This window comes from Schistocerca serialis, chromosome 5, assembly GCF_023864345.2.
Source record: "Schistocerca serialis cubense isolate TAMUIC-IGC-003099 chromosome 5, iqSchSeri2.2, whole genome shotgun sequence".
Lineage (NCBI taxonomy): Eukaryota > Metazoa > Arthropoda > Insecta > Orthoptera > Acrididae > Schistocerca > Schistocerca serialis.
In genome coordinates this window covers 422594401-422618777 of record NC_064642.1, presented here as the reverse complement: position 1 = coordinate 422618777, position 24377 = coordinate 422594401, and the positions used below count along the sequence as shown (strand labels likewise).

At 42.1% G+C, this 24377-nt stretch overlaps 1 protein-coding gene across 2 annotated transcripts in view; it reads left to right on the top strand.

The window, feature by feature from the left end:
• LOC126481246 (cell growth-regulating nucleolar protein) overlaps positions 1-17332 on the top strand; it is a 72536-nt gene extending 55204 nt beyond the window's left edge. The window contains exon 6 of one of the 2 annotated variants that reach the window (XR_007587537.1): positions 16978-17110. Coding sequence is in view for 1 of the 2 variants with exons in the window: in XM_050104861.1 (XP_049960818.1) it covers positions 16978-17258 (281 nt within the window). In the remaining variant the exon portion in view is untranslated. Of the gene's footprint in view, positions 1-16977 lie in introns of both variants that reach the window. The other variant, XM_050104861.1, reaches the window with a different exon arrangement.
• The last annotated feature ends 7045 nt before the right edge of the window (positions 17333-24377 follow it).

Below are 24377 nucleotides of genomic sequence, written 5' to 3'. Positions count from 1 at the left end.
TATGCAGTGAACCTGTGCCCCATCAAACCCTCTTGAAGCTGTGGCTGTCAGGATAAGGACAACGCAGGAAATTACTGTCTGCAACGTATATCTTCCTCCAGATGGTGCTGTACCCCTAAATGCATTGGCTGCACTGATTCATCACCTCCCTAAACCTTTGGGAGATTTTATCGCCCATAACCCCTTGTGGGGTGGCACTGTGCTTACTGGCTGAGGTAGAAATGTCGAAACTTTCCTGTCTCAACTCAACCTCTGCCTCTTAAATAATGGGCCCTCCATACATTTCTGTGTGGTTCATGGCACTTACTTGGCCATTAATTTATCCCTGTGCAGCCCAGGACTTCTCCCACCAGTTCACTGGAGAGCCGATGATGACTTGTGTGGTAGTGACCACTTTCCCATCTTCCTGTCACACCCCCAGCACCATTCCCCTGGACGTCTACCAAGATGGGCACTAAACAAGGCAGACTAGGAAGCTTTCACCTCTAATGTCACTGTTGAGTCTCCCCCACATGGTACCATCGATGTGGTAGTTGAGCAGGTCACTAGAACAATTGTTTCTGTGGCAGAAAACACAATCCCTTGAAAGTCGGTACCTTGGTGTTCGCCAGAAATTGCTGAGGCCATTAAAGAGCGTCAGCGATCTCTACTGCAACATTAGTGGCACCCTTCCCTAGAGCACCTACTAGTTTTCAAACAGCTCAGTGCCCACGTTCGCCAGCTTATAAAAAGATGGAAACAGGAGTGTTGGGAGAGGTATATCTAGACCATTGGGTGCCATACGTCACCTTCCCAAGTCTGGACGAAGATCAGACGTGTCTGTGGGTACCAGACCCCTGACAGGTGTTACTTGCATTAACATCAATGACATGTTATCTAATGATGCAAATGCAATTTTTGAGCACTTTGCTCGAGCCTACGCATCAGAGAATTATACCCCAGCATTTTGCACCCTCAAACAGCAGATGAAAAGGAAAGCCCTCTCGTTCACTGAATGTCACAGTGAACCCTATAATGATCCATTTACATAGTGGGAGCTCCTCAGTGTCCTTGCACATTACCCTGACACAGCTGCTGGGCCAGATTGGATCCACAGTCAGATAATCAAACATCTCTCATCTGACTACAAGCGACATCTTCTCGTCATCATCAACCGGATCTGGTGCGATGGTGTCTTTCCATCACAATGGTGGGAGACCACCATCATTCCAGTGCTCAAACCCAGTAAAAACCCACTTGATGTGGACAGCTATCAGCCCATCAGCCTCACTAACATTCTTTGTAAGCGTTAGAACATATGGTAAGTTGGCGGTTGTGTTGGGTCCTGGGGTCATGTAGCCTACTGGCTCCATGCCAGGGCAGTTTCTGCCAGGGTCACTCTACCATGGATAATCTAGTTTCCCTCGAGTCTGCCATATGAACAACCTTTTCCAGACGCCAACAACTGGTTGCCGTCTTTTTTTATTTACGAAAAGCTTATGACACGACCTGTTGACATCATATCCTTGCCACATTATGTGAGTGGGGTCTCCGGGGCCCGTTCCTGATTTTTATCCAAAATTTCCTATTGCACCGTACTTTGTGTCCAAGTAGGTGCCTCCCATAGTTCCCCCCAAATCCAGGAGAATGGGGTCCAGCAGGCCTCTGTATTGAGTGTATCTCTGTTTTTAGTGGCATTAATGGTCTAGCAGCAGCTGTCAGGCCGTCGGTTACACCTTCTCTGTATGCAGATGACTTCTGCATTTCATACTGATGCTCCAGTACTGGTGTTGCTGAGTGGCGCCTACAGGAAGCCATCTACAAGGCGCAGTTATGGGCTCTAGCCCACAGTTTCCAGTTTTCGGCTCTTCTGTTGGTGTTGTACCACTCATCCAGATCCAGAACTTTACCTTAATGACAATCCTCTAACTGTAATGGAGACATATCGATTTTTAGGACTGGTTTTTGACGCCTTATTGATGTGGCTTCCTCATCTTCGTAAACTGAAGCAGAAGTGCTGGCAGCACCTCAATGCCCTCCACCGCCTGAGCAACACAACAGGAGCTTTTAGGATAAGTCCGGTGACCAGCGTCCTGGTGGAGGCCGGAGTCCGTCCATTGAATATTGGGCATGCACAACTGCTCGCCAGTTACGTTGCACACATTCATAGTTCTCCTGAGCCTCTGAATTACCGTCTCCTTTTCCCACCCATAGCGGTTCATCTTCCGCATCGGAGGCCCAGATCAGGGCTTACGATTGCGGTTCGCATCCGATCTCTTCTGTCTGAAGTGAAGTCCTTGCCTACCACCTGTACTCGAGGTCCATTCACGTACTCCTTCATGGTATACACCTAGGCCGAAACTTCGCCAGGACCTTTAACATGGTCCTAAGGACTCATCTAACACTGCAGATCTCTGCTATCACTTCCTCTCAGTTCTTGACATGTACCGGGACCATGAAGTGGTTTACACTGATGGCTCAGTGGCTGATGGTCACGTTGGCTTCGTGTGGCTTCCATGAGGAGGAGATATTGAACAGCACTCTTTGCTAGATGGTAGCAGTGTTTTCACTGCAGAGCTGGCGGCCATTTTCCATGCTAATGAGCACATCCGCACATGCCCTAGTGAGTAGTTTCTTCTCTGTACTGACTCCTTGAGCAGCTTACAAGCTATCGGCCAGTGCTACCCCCGCCATCCTTTGGTTGCGACCATCCAGGAGTCCATCTATGCTCTGGAATGGTCCAGTCATCCCGTGGTGTTTGCGTGGATCCCAGGTCACATCAGAATCACAGAAAATGAACTTTCCGACAGGCTGACCAAACAAGCTACACGGAAACCACTTCTGGAGATCGGCATCCCTGTAACTGAACTGCGATCGTTATTACTCCACAAGGTTTTTCAGCTTTGGGAGACGGAATGGCATGATCTCACAGTACCCACAACTAACTGTGTGCCCTTAAGGAGACTACAAATGTGCGGAAGACCTCTATGCGGGCCTCTCGCAGGGACTCTGTGGTTCTCTGCCGGCTCCGCATTGGCCTTACATAGCTACCTCCTCCGTCGCGAGGACCCACCTCTGTGTCACTGTGGCACACGTATGACTGTCATCTACATCTTGCTGATCTGCCCACTTTTAGCCACTCTGTGACAGGCTTCTACCTTCCCTGCGCCCTACCTTTGGTGTTGGGTGACAATGCCTCAACAGCAGATTTAGTTTTATGTTTTATTCATTTGTGTGTGTGTGTGGGGGGGGGGGGGGGCATATCATACCATCTAAGGGGGGCATTTAGTCTCCTCTCTGAGGTCGCCACCCGCCCTCCATTTTAACTCTGTCGCACTTTCTTTGCCTTTGTTTGTCTTGGTATTCTTTTCCTTACATGTGTTCATTCGCCTTCTTTTTGTGGTGGACATTTTAATGTGTTGCAGAGTGGCTGGCTCATCCTCTTTTATTATTGTGATCATCCAGCCCAGACCATCTGCTCTGTGGTTTTAATACCTTCTTTACTTTTCCTTGTGGTGTATGTTTGTTTTTTCCATTCGTTTTCTCTTTAGGTATGATGGGTGTTTTTGTACCTTGAGTGTTGCTTGCATCAGGAAAAAGGAACTGATCACCCTGTAGTTTGGTACCTTTACACCCCAAACCAATCAACCCTGCTTCTCTGCATCACATAGGTTTGTTGTGATACAAATATATCTGTGAAACAGTCTGAAAATGTGTACACAGATGAATAGTTGTCATCTGCTGAGCAACTTGTCTGTCATCTGACAGCTTGGATTCTTGCTTATTTTTCTTATGCAGTTCCAATACTTTGTAGTGTTACGTGAGTTTTAGATACAGGGAGTTTTTTTAAGTTGGGGAAATGAATGTTCTGTGCTATCTAATCAAAAGTACATTTTCAAAGGTCCAGAGATAAATGGAAAAAGATTGATGGAACATAAATATTAATACAAAAATTAGAGATTTTGTTGTATATGACATTAAATGATGATGTGAAAGAAAAGGAAGGGAAAGAAATATGTGAAAGGTGTAATAGAGAAAAGTCAAATGTTTATCTCCAGTCCAGATTTCTGTACATTGGAACAGCAAATTCCAAGAATTAAAGCTCGAGTTATTTTGACTTATCTGTAACTGTTTCCTGTTCTCATTTCTGCTGCTCTTTACTGCTATAGTTGGGAGTCACGAACAGTGATGGTCGAATTTAGGCTTGTTTTGCGCACATACATCACGCATACTACGACAACTAACGAGCGTTCAGTAGTGTTCCGAGTGCTCTGCTGTGAATGCCATAGCTAATGAGAGTATTAAATGTGATCATAGTGAGTTTTTTTAGTAAATTCCTATTTCATTTGTTATGAGTTGTCGTCACTGATGGTGGTGGTAAATGATAAATCATACATAAGCAAGCGATAGTGATAATTTGCAGGATATATACTTCCTCCAAGTGAAAAGCATGCGCGTACCGCAACTGTCACTTGGAATCGTCAACAATGACATTCCCGTCTGTGCCGTGACATGTGCGAACTGCCATTGTTCCCAATTGGACTACACCTGTGTCTGATTTCCTCTCTCTCATGTTGTTCTTACAATTTACACTTTGTATTCCTATCTTTACTGACACTAGCCGTTGAATTTCCTTTCTCTATTCAGATTAAATGCTAGCTCACATTTGTCATCTGGATCTTGAGATATTTTAAATTATTTATTACTGCTTTTGTTTCCCTGAGCTATATTTTGAATTTCAAAAGTTATATCACTCCACATTGATATTTCTTGGAGCCTATAAACGCTTTGTCACAATCTGCCACTTATAGAGACATCTTTTCATTTCTGAAAATTTGGCTAGTCAACAGCTTCGAAGCATGAAATGATCAAACTAAGTGGCACATTTATTTATCTGCGCTTTCTCCAGAACTATTAAACATAGTGCAGATCAGGAGCTCATATGGCCCATCACCAGTTTCAGAAAATTTGAGGCACAGGCAGAGCAATAATCCTTAATCCTTCCAGATTCATCAGTGATTACAGTAATTATAGATACATCTACATACATACTTCGCAAGCTGTCGTCTGGAAGTGGCAGCAGATAGCTTGTATCACTACTGATATTTCCTTTCCTGTTCCACTTACAAATAGTGAGGGGAAAAACAACTGTCTATATGCCTCCATATGAGCCCTAATTTCTGTTATCAGTCTTTGTGATCCTTACGCAAAGAGCACCTTGACAGTAGTTGTATTGTTCAAATACCAGTTCCTAAAAAAGAATGTCGCCTTCCCTCCAGGAATTCCAGTTTGAGTTCCGAAGCATATCTATAATTGCATGTTGATCGAGCAGCGAACTAGAATGGATTGCACTAGTTATGTTTGTGATCTCCTTTACAAGTGAAGCAAACTTTCCTAAAATTCTTCCATTAAACTGAAGCTGACCATTTGCCATCCCTATTACAACCCTTATGTGCTCATTCTATTTCATGTCGCTTTGCATTATACCTAGGTATTTGAGCAGATTGTACCAAGCAGCACGCTATTAATGCTTTTTTCTATTCATCTGCATTAACTCAGTTTTTTACATTAGAGCTTGCTGCCATTCATCACACCAACTAGAAATTTTGGCTGTCATCTGGTATCCACCTACAGTCACTCAATGACAACATCTTACCCTACACTACAGCATCATCAGCAAATAGTCTGAGTGCTGCTCGCCCTGCCTGTTAGGTCGTTTATGTATATAGAGACTGCAAGACGCAACTATTAGGAGGGTGTAAATAGAGTTGGTTCTGTGTCAGGAGGCACTCTCCCAGTTCGGTCCTTGCCAGTTTTTCTTGGAAGGATGGTGGTGGCCTGTGGTCACTGATAGGTACTGTGAAAGAAGAGTCACAATTAGTTATTATTTTCCATAAAAATAAGGCTATTGTCTTGACTCGAAGTTAGCATTGTCTGCAAATGCCCACTGAGGAATCGCTCAAGGCAGCTAACATTACACACTTCATTCCAGCTGACTTTGACACTGGCAGTTCGCTGCTTGCGGTGATACTGGCTGCAGCAGGACACTGTGACACCCTGAGTAATGGTGGTGAGTGTATTGAACTTACACACACTGACTTGGGAGGTACTCTGTTGCCTCCCGCTTACCACCTTTTTTCGTCATCCTTCATACTGTGATGACAGTTGCCATGAAGTTAGAAAGTATTGGTCTGCCACCCAGGTAGGCCCTATTCAGTCCTCTGGAATGTCAGGAATGCTGGTGTCCTGATCCCTGGAACAGAAAGACCTCCTGGTCGTCCCATCTGTGACAGAGACAGACTGTGATATTGAACTCTACAACTGGTGGTGACTGTTGTTTTCCATAGTGTGCAGGAAATCTGCTGCAATCAGGAAATCGAGTGCAGATGTCATGTACGCCATCGATCCATCTGACTTGACTATCTTAAGAGCTAAACTGCTGGAGTATTTATGGAGCAAAGTAGTTGCTAATTTTTACCTGACATCATTAGTCATGACTGCATAGGGCTTGCTATTACGAAGGCATCAGTAGTTTGGTTTGTGAAAGCTCTTGGTACTGTTCGTTGCTTTTGCCCTAGCCTTTATTTTGTCACATAAGGAAGGTTAGTTAAGTGACCCTGTTTCACTGCTCTGAGCCAATACGTTCTGCTGAAGTCTGCTGCCTGTCTCATCCTGATCCCATCTTGACGGCGAAATGTTTACATTGCGGCTGCCTCATGTCGACATTGCCTTAATGTGGCAAGATAACTTTGTTCTGGGACTTTGAAAGTTTTACTGCCCTATATGAGGTTGACATGGAATCTTGTGTAGAGCACACTCCACTTACAGCCTGGTGAATTTGGATGGTGGCATTGGAATGGCCTTTTTGTTCTGTGAGGGCATTCAGTAAGGCAGGCAAAACATTCTTTTTCTGAAGGCATATTAGTTTGATTCAGGATTACAATACACCATATTTTTCCTCACTCTTTTGGCTACAAAACCCTGTTTTTCAACATAATCTCTGTTCAATGCAATGGCCTGACACCACCTTACTGGGCAGGCCTGTATGCCTACACGGTACCTATTTACTTGTTGATGTCGGAGCCTACGTCTTGCTGCATCAATAACCTCTCCATCATCCATGTACTGCGTAACTTGGAGTTCATCCTTCGTTGGGCCGAACAGATGGAAGTTGTGAGGTGCAAGATGTGGATTCTAGGGTGGATGAAGAAGAACAGTCCAATGAATTTCTCTGAGCTGCTCCCAATTTCACAGATTTGTGTGAGGCCTTGCATTGTCATGCAGAAGGAAAGGATGGTTTGATTTTAGTGGCAATGAATACACTGAAGTTGTTCTTTCAGTTTTCTAAGAGTAGTACTGGACACTACACAGCTGATTGTTGGATCACGAGGACATCGAATAGAATAACCCCTTCTGAGTTTCAGAAGACCATTGCCATGACTTCACTAGCTGAGAGTCTGCTTTGAACTTTTTCTTCAAAGAAGAGATGGCTTGGCACCACTCCATGGATTGCTGTTTTGTTTCCAGTTTCTGATGTTCAACAAAATATTTTCATGATCAGACTTGTAACACAACTCTACTCTGCACAGATGATCCTTTGCTCTTTTACGGTCTTCTGTTAGGCAGCAAGGCACACAATGGGCACACTCCTTTCGAGTACCCCAACTGGTGGACAAGTGTGTAAGCACTAACGACAGAGATGCCCAGTTGAGCAGCAAGGTGTTTGATTGTGATCTGCCGATTGCATCGCAATAGTGTGCATACGTACCATCGTTGCAGAAGCCACTGCTATGTGCTGATGCCTGACACATGGGAGATTGGACAGGTTTGTATGACCTTATTCTGATAGTGACATATCTCAGCCAATACATTACTGTGCTTTTGTTCACTGCCAGGCCACTGTAGGCATTCTACAAGTGTTTATGAACATCTATGATGCTCTGGATTTCCACATGAAGAAACTCAGTGACAACCTTCTGCTTGGAGCACGTCTCCATTTTAGATGTCATTTTGAAGACTGCGTATGGTGCTGCCACCTATTGGAATGTCAGGAAACTATAGGAGCTGAAGCAGGAATATTCCTTGATGTCCCACAACAAATTCCGTGTTTTTTCAACTGAAATTGGCTGTGATCGCTCCTCATACTTCTACTTTATTTGTGGTCTTCTGTCACACTATACAAAGGCGATGTACTTGAGGACAATATTATGGAAATGGAAGAGGATGTAGATGAAGATGAAATGGGAGATACGATACTGCGTGAAGAGTTTGACAGAGCCATGAAAGACCTGAGTCAAAACAAGGCCCCGGGAGTAGACAACATTCCATTGGAACTACTGACGGCCTTGGGAGAGCCAGTCCTGACAAAACTCTACCATCTGGTGAGCAAGATGTACGAGACAGGCGAAATACCCTCAGACTTGAAGAAGAATATAATGATTCCAATCCCAAAGAAAGCAGGTGTTGACAGATGTAAAAATTACCAAACTATCAGTTTAATAAGTCACAGCTGTAAAATACTAACGCGAAATCTTTACAGACGAATGGAAAAACTGGTAGAAGCCGACCTCGGGGAAGATCAGTTTGGATTCCGCAGAAATGTTGGAACACGTGAGGCAATACTGACTCTATGACTTATCTTAGAAAATAGATTAAGGAAAGGCAAACCTACATTTCTAGCATTTGTAGACTTTGAGAAAGCTTTTGACAATGTTGACTGGAATACTCTCTCTCAAATTCTAAAGGTGGCAGGGGTAAAATACAGAGAGCGAAAGGCTATTTACAATTTGTACAGAAACCAGATGGCAGTTATAAGAGTCAAGGGGGTATGAAAGGGAAGCAGTGGTTGGAAAGGGAGTGAGACAGGGTTGTAGCCTGTCCCCGATGTTATTCAATCTGTATATTGAGCAAGCAGTAAAGGAAACAAAAGAAAAATTTGGATGGACAGTGTCTTGAAAGGAGGATATAAGATGAACATCAACAAAAGCAAAACAAGGATAATGGAATGTAGTCAAACTAATTCAGGTGATGCTGAGGGAATTAGTTTAGGAAATGAGACACTTAAAGTAGTAAAGGAGTTTTGCTATTTAGGGAGTCAAATAACTGATGATGGTCGAAGTAGAGAGGATATAAAATGTAGACTGGCAATGGGAAGGAAATCGTTTCTAAAGAAGAGAAATTTGTTAACATTGAGTATAGATTTAAGTGTCAGGAAGTCGTTTCTAAAAGTATTTGTATGGAGTGTAGCCATGTATGGAAGTGAAACATGGACGATAAATAGTATGGACAAGAAGAGAATAGAAGCTTTCGAAATGTGGTGCTACAGAAGAATGCTGAAGATTAGATGTGTAGATCACATAACTAATGAGGAGGTATTGAATAAAATTGGGGAGAAGTGTAACTTGACAAGAAGATGAGACCGGTTGGTGGGACATGTTCTGAGGCATCAAGGGATCACAAATTTAGCATTGGAGGGCAGCGTGGAGGGTAAAAATCGTAGAGGGAGACCAAGAGATGAATACACTAAGCAGATTCAGAAGGATGTAGGTTGCAGTAAGTACTGGGAGATGAAGATGCTTGCACAGGATAGAGTAGCATGGAGAGCTGCATCAAACCAGTCTCAGGACTGAAAACAACAACAACAGCAACAACAACAACTTGTAAGCAAGTGATGTAGTTAAACTCCCATTTTCTGTAGCACGTTATATTCCTGTAAATGATTATCATTGTTATTAGTAACAGACAGGCACACTTTTCATTGAGCCTGGCTGTGATTCAGTGCCTCGTCCATGTGGTGAGTAGTACTCTATCCTTTTCATTAAATTGTTGTTATTCCATCCTGTATTTTCCCTTGTTTCGTTGTTATTTGTGTTGTAATTGAAGCACACTCTGTTCTGTGTGGGATGTATATACGGAACTTACTCTTTTTGGACTTCACTCAATGTAACATGTACATTCTAATACTGCTGAGTGGCGTGGCATGACATCCCCGAATAAACTGCGGGCTGTCAAGGAGACGACCGATGTGTGGCGCTCCTCCCTGCGGGCTTCTCGCAGGGACTCTGTCATCCTGTGTCGGCTCCGCATCGGCCATACCTACCTGACGCACGGCCATCTTTTGCGTCAGGATGATCCCCCCCTGTGTCGGTGTGGGTCCTGGCTGACGGTCGCCCACATTCTGTTGGAGTGTCCCCGACTGCGCACCCTCCAGCAGGCTTTTAATCTCCCGGGCACTTTGCCTTTGGTTTTATGCGACGATGCCTCCATGGCTGACGATGTTTTAAATTTTATCCGTGGTACTGCTTTTTATGGTTCAATTTAGGGAGGTCCTGCACCTTTCCCTTTCTGTGTCCTCAAAATTTTGTTGCTGTTTTGGTGTGTAGTCGGATGGTTGACTCTCCCTTTTTTTTGTTCTCGTGGTCAGTCAACCAGTCTCCGGCCATCTTCTTTTCTTCTGTTTCTTTCTGTCTGGTTTTTATCTGTACTCTTCTTGTCTGTAGTGTTTGTTTCTGCTTTTGTGTTCTTTTAGTGCCTGGGGGGGAGTCTCCTCCCCCCTTTGGTTTTTACCTGCTCCGCACAATTTTCGGATCACCTGTTTTTGGAATGGGGGACTGATGACCTTCACTGTTTAGTCCCCCTTAAACGTTCCAACAACCACCACCACATTCTAATAGCCTTCATTTGAGTGTATCTCAGGTCAGATTCCAGTTGTGGGGCTTTTGCTATAAAGGAATCCTTCAGGAAATTAACAGGAGATGACACTTTTTTTGTGTGTGTATTGCATCTTCAGTATACTGCTCTGTTACCTCGTCTTCTCATATTTCAATTACTTTCAAGTACACTTATGCACTAAAGGACGCAATACTCACTTGAAAAATACTGTCTTTGCTACAGCATATGGTATTTGTGTGGAAAATACTTGATCAGTTCCACCTGTGAGCCTCATTCTTGCTGTATGATGAGTGTCATGTTGAAAGGTGGCTTGAGAGAGAGAGAGAGAGAGAGAGAGAGAGAGAGAGAAGGGGGGCATGTATGGAGAGCATGTTTCCCTATGCATGCCTGGGGAGTGGGGGCACCTCCCATTTTACCAAACATTGCAGAATGTTGCTGCAGGCAACAATGAGTAAAATCGTATTGCCACTGAAAGGTGGGCAAAGCACAACCTGAACGAGCTGTCATTGTTCAATGTTAAAGCAACATGCCTGGGAGAATACCACAGCTCATTGGCTCCCAGTAGTTAGTGCACAGAATGGTTCAAAACTAGGACGCCTTCTGAATGTGACACTCACTCCTCTTGAAATATTTAAAATCATTTAATTGACTGCATGGTAGCAGTATAGAATTCTCTGCTAATTTGGTAACCTCCTGATAAGCTTTCTTCAAAATTCAGTGGCCAATTTGTCTGTAGACATGTAGACACAATTTTAAAACTTTGGGTTTTAATGAGACTATCAATCTACAATTCACAGTTGATTTAAATCTTTGCAAAACTTTGTAATGAGCTTGATCATTTGTAAGCAATGGTATGTTTCCATTGACATCAACATGATATTAAACTCCTGCCTGCCTACCTACCTACCTACCTACCTACCTACCTACCAACCATTCTCAATGGTGAATTCTTAAGTAGCCCGTGTTCTCAGTTATGTAGTCTCTCATACTACACATAAAACAGCCAATTGGAAGGAATGCACCACACCTTCATTTGTTGAGCTGGTAGTGAAAGTAATTATTTAACAAAATCACAAACAAGCAACAGAGTGCAAGCAGGTGCGTTATGGTGCAAAAACCATTAATTGTTTTGCCACAGATTCAGTCTTCTTTTAATATTTTATTTCCCTTCTAATCATCTGGATTGCTTCACACAAAAGACACTGAACTTGTAAGCACTCACACTGATCGTTCACACTTGTGCGAAGAACTCATTGTGCACTGTGCCATTAAAATTGAATAAACAAATGAGAAAAACTTTCACTTTTGACTATACGCGAGGAGTCTTCATTTTTGGCACCTAGAATGCATCCACCAGGACTACTGAGCCTTGGTTTAGAGAACATATGACATATTGTATCATCTGTTATGACAAGTTTCAGTAGTTCTGCATGCACTGTTGTAGACTTCATCCAGTGTCCCCTGAGCAACATGCATGTGTCACTGTTTTTGTTTGAAGTTAAACAATTTTGGAGCGGAGTTTTCCAGAAATAACTGCAACCAATTTCCTTCTGTTATTCTTCAGTTTTTGTTTATCAGACTGATTTTGAATCGCAAAGCATTTCACCATCAGATGGTGCACATAACTAATGTTTGGGAATTTTGGGTGTCATGTGGCAGTGGCAGGATATAAAAACGAACCACCAAACACTGAATATTACAAGAATTATTTATATCATGAGATTGACTTACAGTTATTAACATTCATTGGTTTATTCCTGATACACGTTACTCTGGAAAACATACCCTGGAAAACAAAATGTATATTTTCCAGTAAAAGTAAATCTATAGCAATACACAAACTTTGCAATACATAGCAACTCCCACATGCATTACAGAATGCAAATAAATCAAAAGGCATGGCTAAAATTATGTTCAAACAATGTGTTGGGGCAGAGACTTCCTTTGCTCAGCACTCACATTGCATATTGGTGACTGTAAATATATACTGATTTATATTGGATTCATTATTACAAAAGTAACATGTATTCAGATTGGAAAGTTGACATGTGCTATTTAGAAAGTCTGTCAGACTAATATTATGTTATTGTAGCACTGAAATTACATTTGACTTTTCTTTTTACTTAATTAATATTGGTTATTGCTTAGAAATTAAACATCAGTGCTTAGCATGTGTCTTTGTTTAACGAAATGTTAATTTATGTAGGCATATGAGAGAGGGGTGTGTTTATGTGCAAAAAAGGCGACTGGTTGCAGTATTTCAGGAAACCTTTATTCATCACTGTTGCAATGTTCCACATCCATAATGAATCAAAGTTTTAATTTTGAAACAAATTTTGCTCTCATATATATCATACCCACAACATTTGAAAAAAATTCATGACAGTTTTTTAACCAAATCTGTTCTCCATTTTCTTGCATGTAAAATTGCCTAAATTTCACAATTTACATTGGGCCAGTCTTAGATCCTGATCTGAGTTAACAGCCTCAGATTTTGTTAATTATGTCGATCTTGGTCACTGCGTTATTTGTGATAGTTAACTTTGTTTTGCCCTGACCAACTGTTCCACTTTTTTATCCCATAACAGTACTGTTCAGTGTGACAAAGCCGTGTGGCTGTTCTGTGTTTGACACTGCACAGGTTAGACAGATAAGGACCCTGTTGTGACCACACAGACATAGTCACAATTGGATTTTAAATAATCATAGCATTATTTGTTTTCTAGATCCACATAAATTTTAACAGCATAACGCTCTCATATTTCACACGTTTAATAGACAATAAGCAAGCTTTTTACATCAGTTACACAGCACGCCAAGGGTGCCAGATATGCCCATGGGCTGAGGCAGAGATGGAGATTTTGCCTTTTGTTTCCAGCAGAGGCAAACTGTTAGGTCTGCACATCATGTAATAGATTGAGGAGGAAATCACACTATTTTGTTTAAATCTGTTGATCTGACTGATTTCAATAGAAAAATTTGTGTAGATTATTCAGTGATTCACAGGCTAGATGTTACCATCACAGGTTGCTGATGTGAAAATGTAAGATTTGGTTCCTGGCAACTTTCTTCCATTTTTTTCAACATGTGCAAGTCAGAGACAGGGTCCACCCAGTCTTGTGAGAAAAAAAGCATAAATTTGACATGCAAGCTGCTGAAGAGATGTTGGATCAGAACGTTTGCAGCTGGCTGTGAATTAAAATTCTTTACTTTTAGTTCATTATTGATAAAGGCTTGTAGATTTTAGAATGTGTCGCAGAAAATAAATTGTAATGTTGTTGCATAATCAGATATTTATTGGTAGCAGAAACTTCAAGTAGAAATGCAGACATCCTCATTTTGTTAATATGTGTTGTTCATTATGTCATCAATCTGCTGTTCACTTTTTATAATTGCAGATGATTTAGAATAAAAAGAAAATACGACGAAGTAATTTAATGGAAGAGCAACATCCAGTTTTACTCATTAAAAACATGCTTTCTGTCTGAAGATGCAGTGACGTACTTCATGGCATCCCTTCCTAAACAAGTACTACTGCTGATATCAATTTAAAAATAAAATTAAAAGGAGACGTTTAGTCGCAGAGCCACAACATTTGAGCTGCTGTACGTTTGAGCATTCAACCAAAAGGCTTTCTTCTAAAGTAGAAAAGGACAAGGAGGAGGGATAGTAGGGGAAGGGTAGTAGAAGGTATAGTGATGCTTTATGGGAGATGTAGGGTGGCAGTTAGCACAGGGTAGGACTGCTAGCTGCAGTGAGAAGGTTTTGGAGAGGGAAGTAAAGGAGCAGGGAGGAGAGAGAGAGAGAGAGAGAGAGAGAGAGAGAGAGAGAGAGAGAGAGAGAGAGAGAGAGAGAGAGAGAGACTAGTGAGTGCCCAGGTGGAATAGAAGGCTGAGTAGTGCTGGAGTGGGTACAGGGAAGGGAACAGGTGGTTGTAGAACAGGGACTACAGAAGGTTTTGGTGACGGGGCTTCAGGAATGTAGGATTCAGAAAAGGTGGTGTTGGTTGGATGAGTCCAGGTGACTATAGTGTGAAGCAGTCATTGAAGTGAAGCACATTGAGTTGAGCAGCATTTTCAGCACCTCGGTGGTCCAGCTGTCTCAGCCACAGTTTTTTGATGCAGTTCATGTAGGCATACTGATAACTGGTTGTGAGGCGCATGTAGAAAGCAGCACAGTGGTTGCAGCTTAGTTTGCAGGTCACATGACTGCTTTGGCAGATAGTCCTGTCTTTGATGCGATAGGTGATGTCTGCAACTGGACTGGAGTAGGTCATGGTGGGAGGATGTATGAGACTGGTCTTGCATCTAGGTCAGTTACAGGAGGGATATGAGCCATGAGGCAAGCTTTAGGGAGCAGGGGTGGGGTAGGGATGAAAAAGAATATTGGGTAGGTTCAGAGGGCAGTGGAGTACCACTGTGGATGGAGTGGAATGGATATTCCTCATTTCAGGGCCCTGGCAGAGAATCTGATCCAGTTGCTCCAGTCCTATGTGGTGCTGAGTCATGAGGGGAGTGCTCCTTGTCACTAGAGAATGCATGCGAGATCTGTTTCTGTACAAGGTTGGGAGAGTATTGGTTTGTGAAGCCTGAGTGAGAGTTTTGGTATATTTGGGGGGGACTGCTCATCTTCACTAATGTGGCGGCCGTGGGTGACTAGGCTGAATGGGAGGGACTTCTGGTATAGAATGGGTGGCAGGTGTTGAAGTGGAGATATTGCTAGTGGTTGGTAGGTTTGATGTGGATCAAGGTACTGATGAAGACACTCTTAAAGTAGAGGTAACATGTAACATCAAGGAGGTTGAGTTGAGGGGGGGGGGGGGGGGGGCAGGTGAAGCAAATGGAGAAGGTGTCAATGTTCTGGAGGAATATGGATAGGATGTCTTCACTCTCAGTCCAGATCATGAAAATGTCATCAGTAGATCTGAACCAGGTGAGGGATTTGGGTGGTTAGGAAGGATTCATCTACATGGACCGTGAATAGGTTTGCGTAGGGTGGTGCCAGGTGGTGATGCCTTCACAGAAAAAGTAATTGAATGTGAGGTGACCACGAAGGAGGTTGTAGGTTTGATGTCAGGTGATGGGAAAGGCAGTGTCAATAGGAGCTAGACTGTAGGCACTGGAGATGTTAATAAAGAGGGAGGTGTCATTGACAGTGATGAGCAGGGGTTTGTGTGGTGAAGGGACAGGAACTGTGGAGAATCAGTGAAGGAAATGGTTGGTGTTTTTTATGTTGGAGGGAGTGGGGTAGGTTACAGGTAATAGGCTGATGGTATTGATCTGCAGGAGCGGATAATCTCTCATTGGGGGCACAGTAACCAGCCATAATGGGGCATCCTGGGTAGTTCGGTTTATGGACTTTAGGAAGCACGTAGAAGATAGGAGTGTGGGCACTGATGGAGGGGGGGGGGGGGGGGGGGTAGGTGGGTAGGTAGGTAGGAAGGAAGGAAGGTAGGTAGGTAGGTAGGTAGGTAGGTAGGTAGGTTGGTTGGTTGGTTGGTTGGTTGGTTGGTTATAGGATGGGCCTAAGGATTTGAGGAGAGACTGGAGATTGTGTTGGATTTTTGCAATATTGTTATTCCATCCTGCATTTTCCATTTTTTGAAATATAAAATTAAACTGGATATTCTGTGAGCATCACAGTAAATAAATGGAAACCTCCATAGTTCAAAATGATCTGCCACATTTGTCAAAGTGTTTCACACTAACAGTAAGTAAACAATTGTCATCTGATTTTACATTATTGATAAGATTTCAACTTGGTGCAGAGATATTTGCAACTTGCTCTAAATGTTCAGAAATGTAAAATTTTGCACTTTACAAAATGAAAAAAGTACTGTCCTATGACTATATCAATGAGTCACTGTTGGAATCGGCCAACTCCTACAAAAACCTGGGTATAACACATTGCAGAGATATGAAATGGAACAGTTCACTGATTTGCACACCCTAATATCACTGATAAGGTCAGATGAATAGGAAGGAAAAGAATTGAAGTATCAAAATGCTCAGGTGTAAGGCAGTGTACTCTGCAGTTTACTGAGAAAAGTGTATGTTTATATAGCAAAATGTAATTCCATATTAATCTAATGCTAGGAAACCAATAAATAAATTAGTGGCGTAACTAATTTTGTGTTAGTCATGCCCTTGATCAATACCATGTCCTCACTCATCTGTCATGGAGTGGCCAGTGAGTCATTATCAGTATAAGAATGACACCATAGATAGTGACAGTTACTTTTCCAAAAAGAGTATTTTGAAATGTACACTAGAACCTAGGTTTTTGATGGCTGCTGCTTATAAAATTTTATTATTGTTGTCCCTACAGGTGACGAACAGGTTGAAGAAATATGTGCAGTTGAGTGTGTTGCAGCTGAGAACACTAATGGCTTACAGAAGTTTCAATGGAATGAAGCAATATTGGAAGTAGTACGATCTAAAGGTGGTGAGATACCAGTGAAACGACTGCGTAAAAAGATTGTGGCAGAATACCAAAACTGTTGTTGTAGTGCAGAAAGTGAGGACAAACTTACTGTAAAATTCAATAAGAAGTTGCCTAAAGTTCCAGGCATCATAGTTCACAAGGAGGTTGTGAAACTTGCAGAATAAAGTGGTGACTTTATTAAAAAGTATTGACATATTTGTACATAAAATACAAATAAAAGTATTGATTTTTATTGACACCTTTACATCTATATTTTTGTAATATTAAGATGCAGATTTAGCATATTATTGATGTGCTGTTTGTCTGGTGCCAAATATCAAGAAATCGTAAAAATGTAATACTACGTGGCAGCAATAATTTTGTTCTTCCTCTGTGATCAGCAGCTTCCATCTGTCTTCTATTGATTGTGGAGCAGCTTCATACATTGAGTGTGAAAAACTGGGTTGCCAGTTACATGTGTATGATAGTTCAGTATATTGGTGACAAGTGACCTCCAGTCGCAGATGAAAAGATTGCTCAGTTAGCTCCATGCTGCTGAATGGAAACAATTTAAGAATTTTTTAATAACATAGAAGAAGGAAATATGTGGAGTCAGTTCTCAAAATTGTAATTTTGTGGGCAGTAAATGTTGTATGTTTTATGTGCAGTGAAGACTTTTGATACTGTGTGTTGCCTCTGAAGAAATGAATGATACATAATATTCTTTGCAGTTATGTGGTGTAATGCAAGAGTTCATGGCTCTTAAACAGTCTGTATTTTCCTTCTTCTATGTCATGAAAAACTCTTAAATGGTTCCCATTCAGCATTATGGAGCTAACTGAGCAATTGCTTCATCTGTGACTGTAGATACCTGTAGTTGCCAATATACTGAACTACCATAGACACGTAACCGGCAACCCCAGTTTTTCATGCTCAATATATGATAATGCTCCACAATCTACAAGGAGCGTGTGTCAGGAGTTTCTTGTTACTTTACAATTCTGTTAAAGGCGTAGTTCAACAACTTGAAGATAAACGCACAATATATTCTTCTCTTAATATTCAGTGACTCTGACTTGGTCTTGGTCTAACATTTTAACAGATAAAATGAATACCATTACAAATACCATAAATTTAGTTAAGACATTATTGTTATGTTGGACATTTGGGCCATTGATGTTCCTTGGGGCAGTGTGTGGCACAAAGGTCTCTTTGCTTTACTTGTGCAGATGTTGGACATAGCATGACTACTTGTCGCCACACAGTCCAAAAGGAATAACTCCGACTAACAGAACATGATCTAAAGTAACATTGATACCAAAAGAAGATAACTTTAATTCTTAAGACAGTGGTCTTACCTAAATTCCAACCAATTTTTGACTTGCACGAAATCTGTCATTGTAGTTAGTTTATATACAACCACACTATGGGTGTTTCCAATCAACCAACTAACTTTAACAAAATTATTACCAATGAAACAACAGAAAATCTCATGCTCTTTCAGCAGTATTATACAGAGTAAGCATAAATTTGTTCCTGTATTACAAAAATTTATTTCTGAGAAACTATATTGGATACAGTTATACAGTTTGTTGCACACAGTAGCCCACATTTCCACCTGTGCTCCATTTGGTGCCCATTTAACATCTCAGGTGGTAATCAGTTTCTCTTCATGCCTTTGCCAACATCTCTTCTCCACCACTTCAGCAGCATTTGTGCCATAACAATTTGCACATCAGGAACTGATGAAAACACTTTATCCTTAACGTAACCCCAGATGAGTGATGCGGTGCAGTGGTTAGTACACTGGGCTGTCATTTGAGAGAAAGACCTTTCAAATACTGTCCAGTAATCCAGATTGAGGATTGCCGTGGTTTGCCAAAATTGCTTAAGGCAAAATCCAGGAAGATTGTTTTCGAAAGGGCATGACTGATTTTCTTCCCTAAACAGACCTGAAGTAGTACTGAACCTTTCCTCCAAATGATGTTAGTCCCACAGAAGTATTCCAAAGGACTTACCCGAAATCCCTTAACATGGAAGCTAATGATACTTCTACAGAAAGAACTGCAATCCACCAACTAAAAAACTTATCATAACCTTAGGAGGGTGTTTTGAAAAGTTCTTGGAATCACCACGAGAGGTCAGCACTACCGCAACGAGTTGTTCATGTGATATTCCTTGGACTGTTGCCTGTGAACATGTGCCACGTCAGTGCTCTTGGAAGAGAGCTGTGGCGGTGACATGGTTCTGTTGTTGTTCCCGCATAGTGATTTGCGAAGATGGAAAAAAATCAAGATTCGAGCAGTGATTAGGTACTTTGTAAAGAAAGATATGAAAGCAAAGGACGTTCATGACAATTTCCAGAATACACTGGTGGACTCCACTCCTTCATATTCAACTGTTGCCAAGTGGACAAATGAGTTAAATTTGGTTGGGAGAGCGTAGATGATGATCCGCTCAGTGGTCGACCAAGATGTGTCAGTACTCCAGAAATCTTTGCAAAAGTGCACAAAATACTCATTCAGGATCATCAGTTGGTAGTGCATGATGTTGCTCTTGCTTGCCAGATGCCATCTGAAAGGGTATATCATACTTTAAGTGAAGAATTAGAAATGAAAAAATAGATAGGTGCCACGACTATTGACACTGGATCAAAAACGCATGAGAATGGACATATCGGAACAACATTTGGCCCATTTTAGGAGAAACGAACAAGATTTTTTGCACCGGCTTGTGACCACAGATGAAATTTGGGTGCACTACTATACCCCAGAGACAAAACAACAGTAAAAGCAGTGGAAACTTGCTGATTCTCCGACACCAAAGAAAGCAAAGACAATTCCTTCATTGGGAAAGATCATGGCATCGGTGTTCTGGGATGCAAAGAGGATTATGTTTGTAGATTATCTCCCCACTGGGCAAACAATTACTGGAGAATACTATGCTAACCTCCTGGACAAATTGCAACAGAAGATAAGCGAAAAAAGGTCGTATTTAGCAAGGAAGAAAGTCATCTTCCATCAAGACAATGCACACCCACATACGTGCCATTGCCATGGAAAAATTACATGAACTAAGGTATGAATTATTGCCACACCCACCTTATTCACCTGATATGGCTCAGTCAGACTTCCATCTCTTCCCAGAACTGAAAATTTTTCTTGGTGGGCGAAGATTCACTTAAAACGAAGAATTGATAGCTGGAGTTGACAACTATTTTGCAGGCCTGTAGGAAATGCATTTTCTAGATGGGATCAAGGCACTGGAACATTGTTAAACTAAGTTCATTAATCTACAAGGAGACTACATTGAAAACTAAAACAAAGTTTCAATGATGTAAGTACTTTTTTTTCTATTCTGTTCTGAGAACTTTTCAGACCACTGTCGTATAATACTACCTGACAACAAAGGTGCCATCACTGTGATTTTGAACTACAGGGATTACCTGTTAGAAGGACTCCGCTAATTGTAAGATTCATCCACCAATAAAACCTGCCACAGTGACCCCATTCCAGAAATACAATAGGATTTCCAGTCTCTCCTCTAATCCTTAGGCTCATCCCAGACCTTTCCCCTGAGTCTCTCTCCTTACCTCTGCAACTCCCCAGACTACTACATTCTTCCCAAAATCCATAAACCCAACCACCCAGGACACCTCATTGTACTGTGCAACCACTGAGAGAATCTCTGCTCTCACGAGCCAACACCTTCAGCCTATTACCTGTAACCTACCCTCCTGTATCAAAGATACCAACCATTTCCTCAACAGGTTCGTCCAAACTGCACCCCTGGGGCACTAGCGCCCGCAGCCAGTGCCCCGGGCTAATTCGGATGTTGTCGCAGTGGCCGAGCAGTGTCGCTTAGCTGGCCATGCAGACCGCCCGCCGAGCCTCGCCATGCCGATGTACACAAATATTGCAATAGATAAAAATTTATTTTGCGACCACACATTGCTGTCCATTTCAGCGGAACTGCGGGAAAACGTATCTAAAATCAATCTTTTTTGTTAGTATTTTATTTGAGTTTCAATGAATGAAACAATTAATTGTTAAAGTGATAAAAGTGTTTCAATAACAGGATTGTACAAAATTAATTGTATGTTCTTTTTTGGCGTGATACGAGCAGGAAACAGGTGGGCAAAGTTTGTGCGCAAGTTACAAATGATCGACGAGAATAGGGAAAGCATGGAAACCCTTTGCTGCTGGGAATCTCATCAAGAATTGCGTGGTCAACTCGGCGGCTTGTATTTGTCCACCAGACCTCATGGAAAAATTTTAAAAAATAGCTCTTTCGCCTCAAGCTGTTGCTGACAGAGTCTAAGATCTGGTCTCAGATATGGAGCAGCAATTAAAGGAGAGAGCGGCAAACTTCATTTCACTTTCTATCGCCCTTGACAAGTCCGCGGACGTTACGGATTTGTCTCAGCTCGTCATATTCATTCGAGGTGTCGATGACAAGATCCATGTCACAGAAGAGTTTCTCGATCTTATACCATTAAAAGACACAACCACGGGTTTGGATATTTTTCTAGCCATGGAAAACGTGAGAGAGTCAATGGGTTTAAAATGGGTACTCCTGACCAGTGTAACAAGTGATGGAGCCCCTATGCTACGAGGGATACGCACTGAATTTCTGAGTTACGTGAGGTCAAAAATGGCTGAAGTTGGCTGTTCCTTATGCACAGCAGTCCATTGTCTGATACACCAGGAAGCACTTTGTGCGAAGATTGCCAACAAAAAAAAATGTTATGGACACAGTTCTTCGAACGGTTAATTATCTTCGCTCGCACATCGCCAATTTAAAGAATTTCTGGTTGAGATCGAAGAGGAATACCCGGACATCCCCTACCACACCGAAGTAAGATGGCTGAGCAGAGGAAAGATGCTCCATCGGTTTTTCTCCTTGAGGGGCGAAATAAATACCTTTTTGGAAAAGAAAGGACGTCCAGAAGAATTACTTTGTGATCCTAAGTGGGTAGCGAATTTGGCTTTTTTGAGTGACCTTGCTGCGCGGGATTAGCCGAGCGGTCTTGGACTGTGCGGCTGGTCCCGACAGAGGTTCGAGTCCTCCCTCAGGCATGGGTGTGTGTGTTTGTCCTTAGGATAATTTAGGTTAAGTAGTGTCTAAGCTTAAGGACTGATGAACTTAACAGTTAAGTCCCATAAGATTTCACACACATTTGAACATTTTTTGAGTGACCTTACTGGTCATTTAAATACTTTGAACATTTCACTCCAACGCGAAAATCACTATGTCGTTAATTTAGTGCAGACGATTCAAGCATTAAAAAAAAGAAAAACTTATTTTGTGCGAAAAACAATTGCACGAGAAGAATTGTGGACACTTTCCTGCACTAGACAGTGTTAAAAGAAGATGTGGAGTTTTCAGATTATGTTGCAATCATTTCCGAATTATAAGAACGGTTTGAAAACAGATTTTAGGAGATAAGTGATCTTCAATCGGCCTTAGATATATTTGTTTGCCCGTTTTCCCTTCGGCATAGGACATCTGACAAGTGCTTCCACTAGAGCTGATTGACCTGCAGTGCGATATCCGCCTGAAGGACCGCTTTCTCATGTGTAAAACTATGGATGACTTTTACAGCTGTCTTCCACGAGAGAAATATCCTCTTTTGCATAAGCACGCGGCTTAAGTTCTCTCAGTGTTTGGTTCCACGTATATCTGTGAGAGCTTTTTCTAAGAACCATTCATTACTTGGCGATAAAAATTTGACTAATTCTTTGAGGTTATCAGTCTCGGGGGAATATTGTACCAAACATTGACAAAACCGTTTCCTCGAAAAAGAAAAAAGTGTAAAATGTTAATTGTCTTCCTTAACAGCACTGACTATAAGAATTAAAGAGCCTTATAACCTTAATTTTATTTTTTAATAAGTTTTCAAACTTGGTCGGTTAAAATATTTATGTACAAAACAGCAAACTAAGGATCAGATTTCTAAACTCTGAAAAGGGATTCAGAGAGATGTAGCCCGAAGTATAACAAAAAATATTTACTTGTAACTGCTAACAGTAAGAATGAGACTATATCCCTTGCATAAAGTTATTTCTGAAATAGAATATTTATGACTCTAGTTCATTTAAGAAACTGATATAATTTTCAGAAGACGTCTATTGTACATATGACGAGTATGCGTTTGCAGTACTAATAGAATGAACCTGTGGGTCAGAAAACAACTAAAATGTTCTTCGATTCTTGTTTTGGATATTGTTGTCTAAAGCTTTGCGTAGTAATTCTGCCACACGAACAATAGTTGCTACCTAAACGGTAAATGGTTTGCTTGTTTTACCACTCATCGGCCTCTTTTTACAGAGGTGCGCTTCCTCTGTTATTTTGTTTGTGTTGGATCTGACTGTGGGACAGTCGACCGCAGAGCACTACTGTGCGGTCTCACTCCCTCCGCAGCTCTCTCTCTCTCTCGCTCCTATGGCGACACACGGTCGCGGACGGGGCGCTGAACTACACTGCCTTGCGCCCGCGGGGCGTGGACGTGCCTGCCGGGCACAATTCTTGGATGAGCCTGCTTTAGAACATAGCGATGCTGCTCGTCACTATTGATGCCACCTCCCTCTACACATAATCCCCAATGCCATTGGCTTTGCTGCATTTCACAAAGCCCGACTGACTACAGACCTAAAACCCCCTTCCTTGTCACCATGACCAACTGTATCCTCATCGACAATAGTGTCTCCTTTGAATGCACCACCTACAAACAAATCTGTGATGTAGCACTGGCTCCTGCATGGCACCATTCTATACCAAGCTATTCATGACTCATCTACAGGAATTCTTCCTAACCAGCCAAAATCCCAAGCACCTGGTTCAGATTCATTGATGATATCTTTGTGATCTATACTGAAAGTAAGGACAAATTATCCACATTCTTCCAGAACCTCAACACCTCTCCCATTAGCTTCCCTGGTCCTGCTCAATCCAGCAAGTCACCTTCCTAGAAATTAACCTCCTTCACCTCAAAGATGGCTACATCGGCACCCCTGTCCATATCATAACCTGCAATACTTCCACTTTGACACCTGCCACCCGTTCCACACCAAGAAGTCCCTTCCACACAGCCTAGCCAACAACGGCCATCGCATTTCTAGTGATGGGCAGTCTCTCTCCAAATATACCTAGGGTCTCACTGAGGCCTCCACAGACCTTAAGTACTCTCCCAATCTTGTGCAGAAAGAGAGCTCCCATGCCTTACCTCACCAGTCACATACCACCACGACTTTCCCATCATTCGGTACCCTCATTACCACCAGGACAGGAGCAACTAAATCACA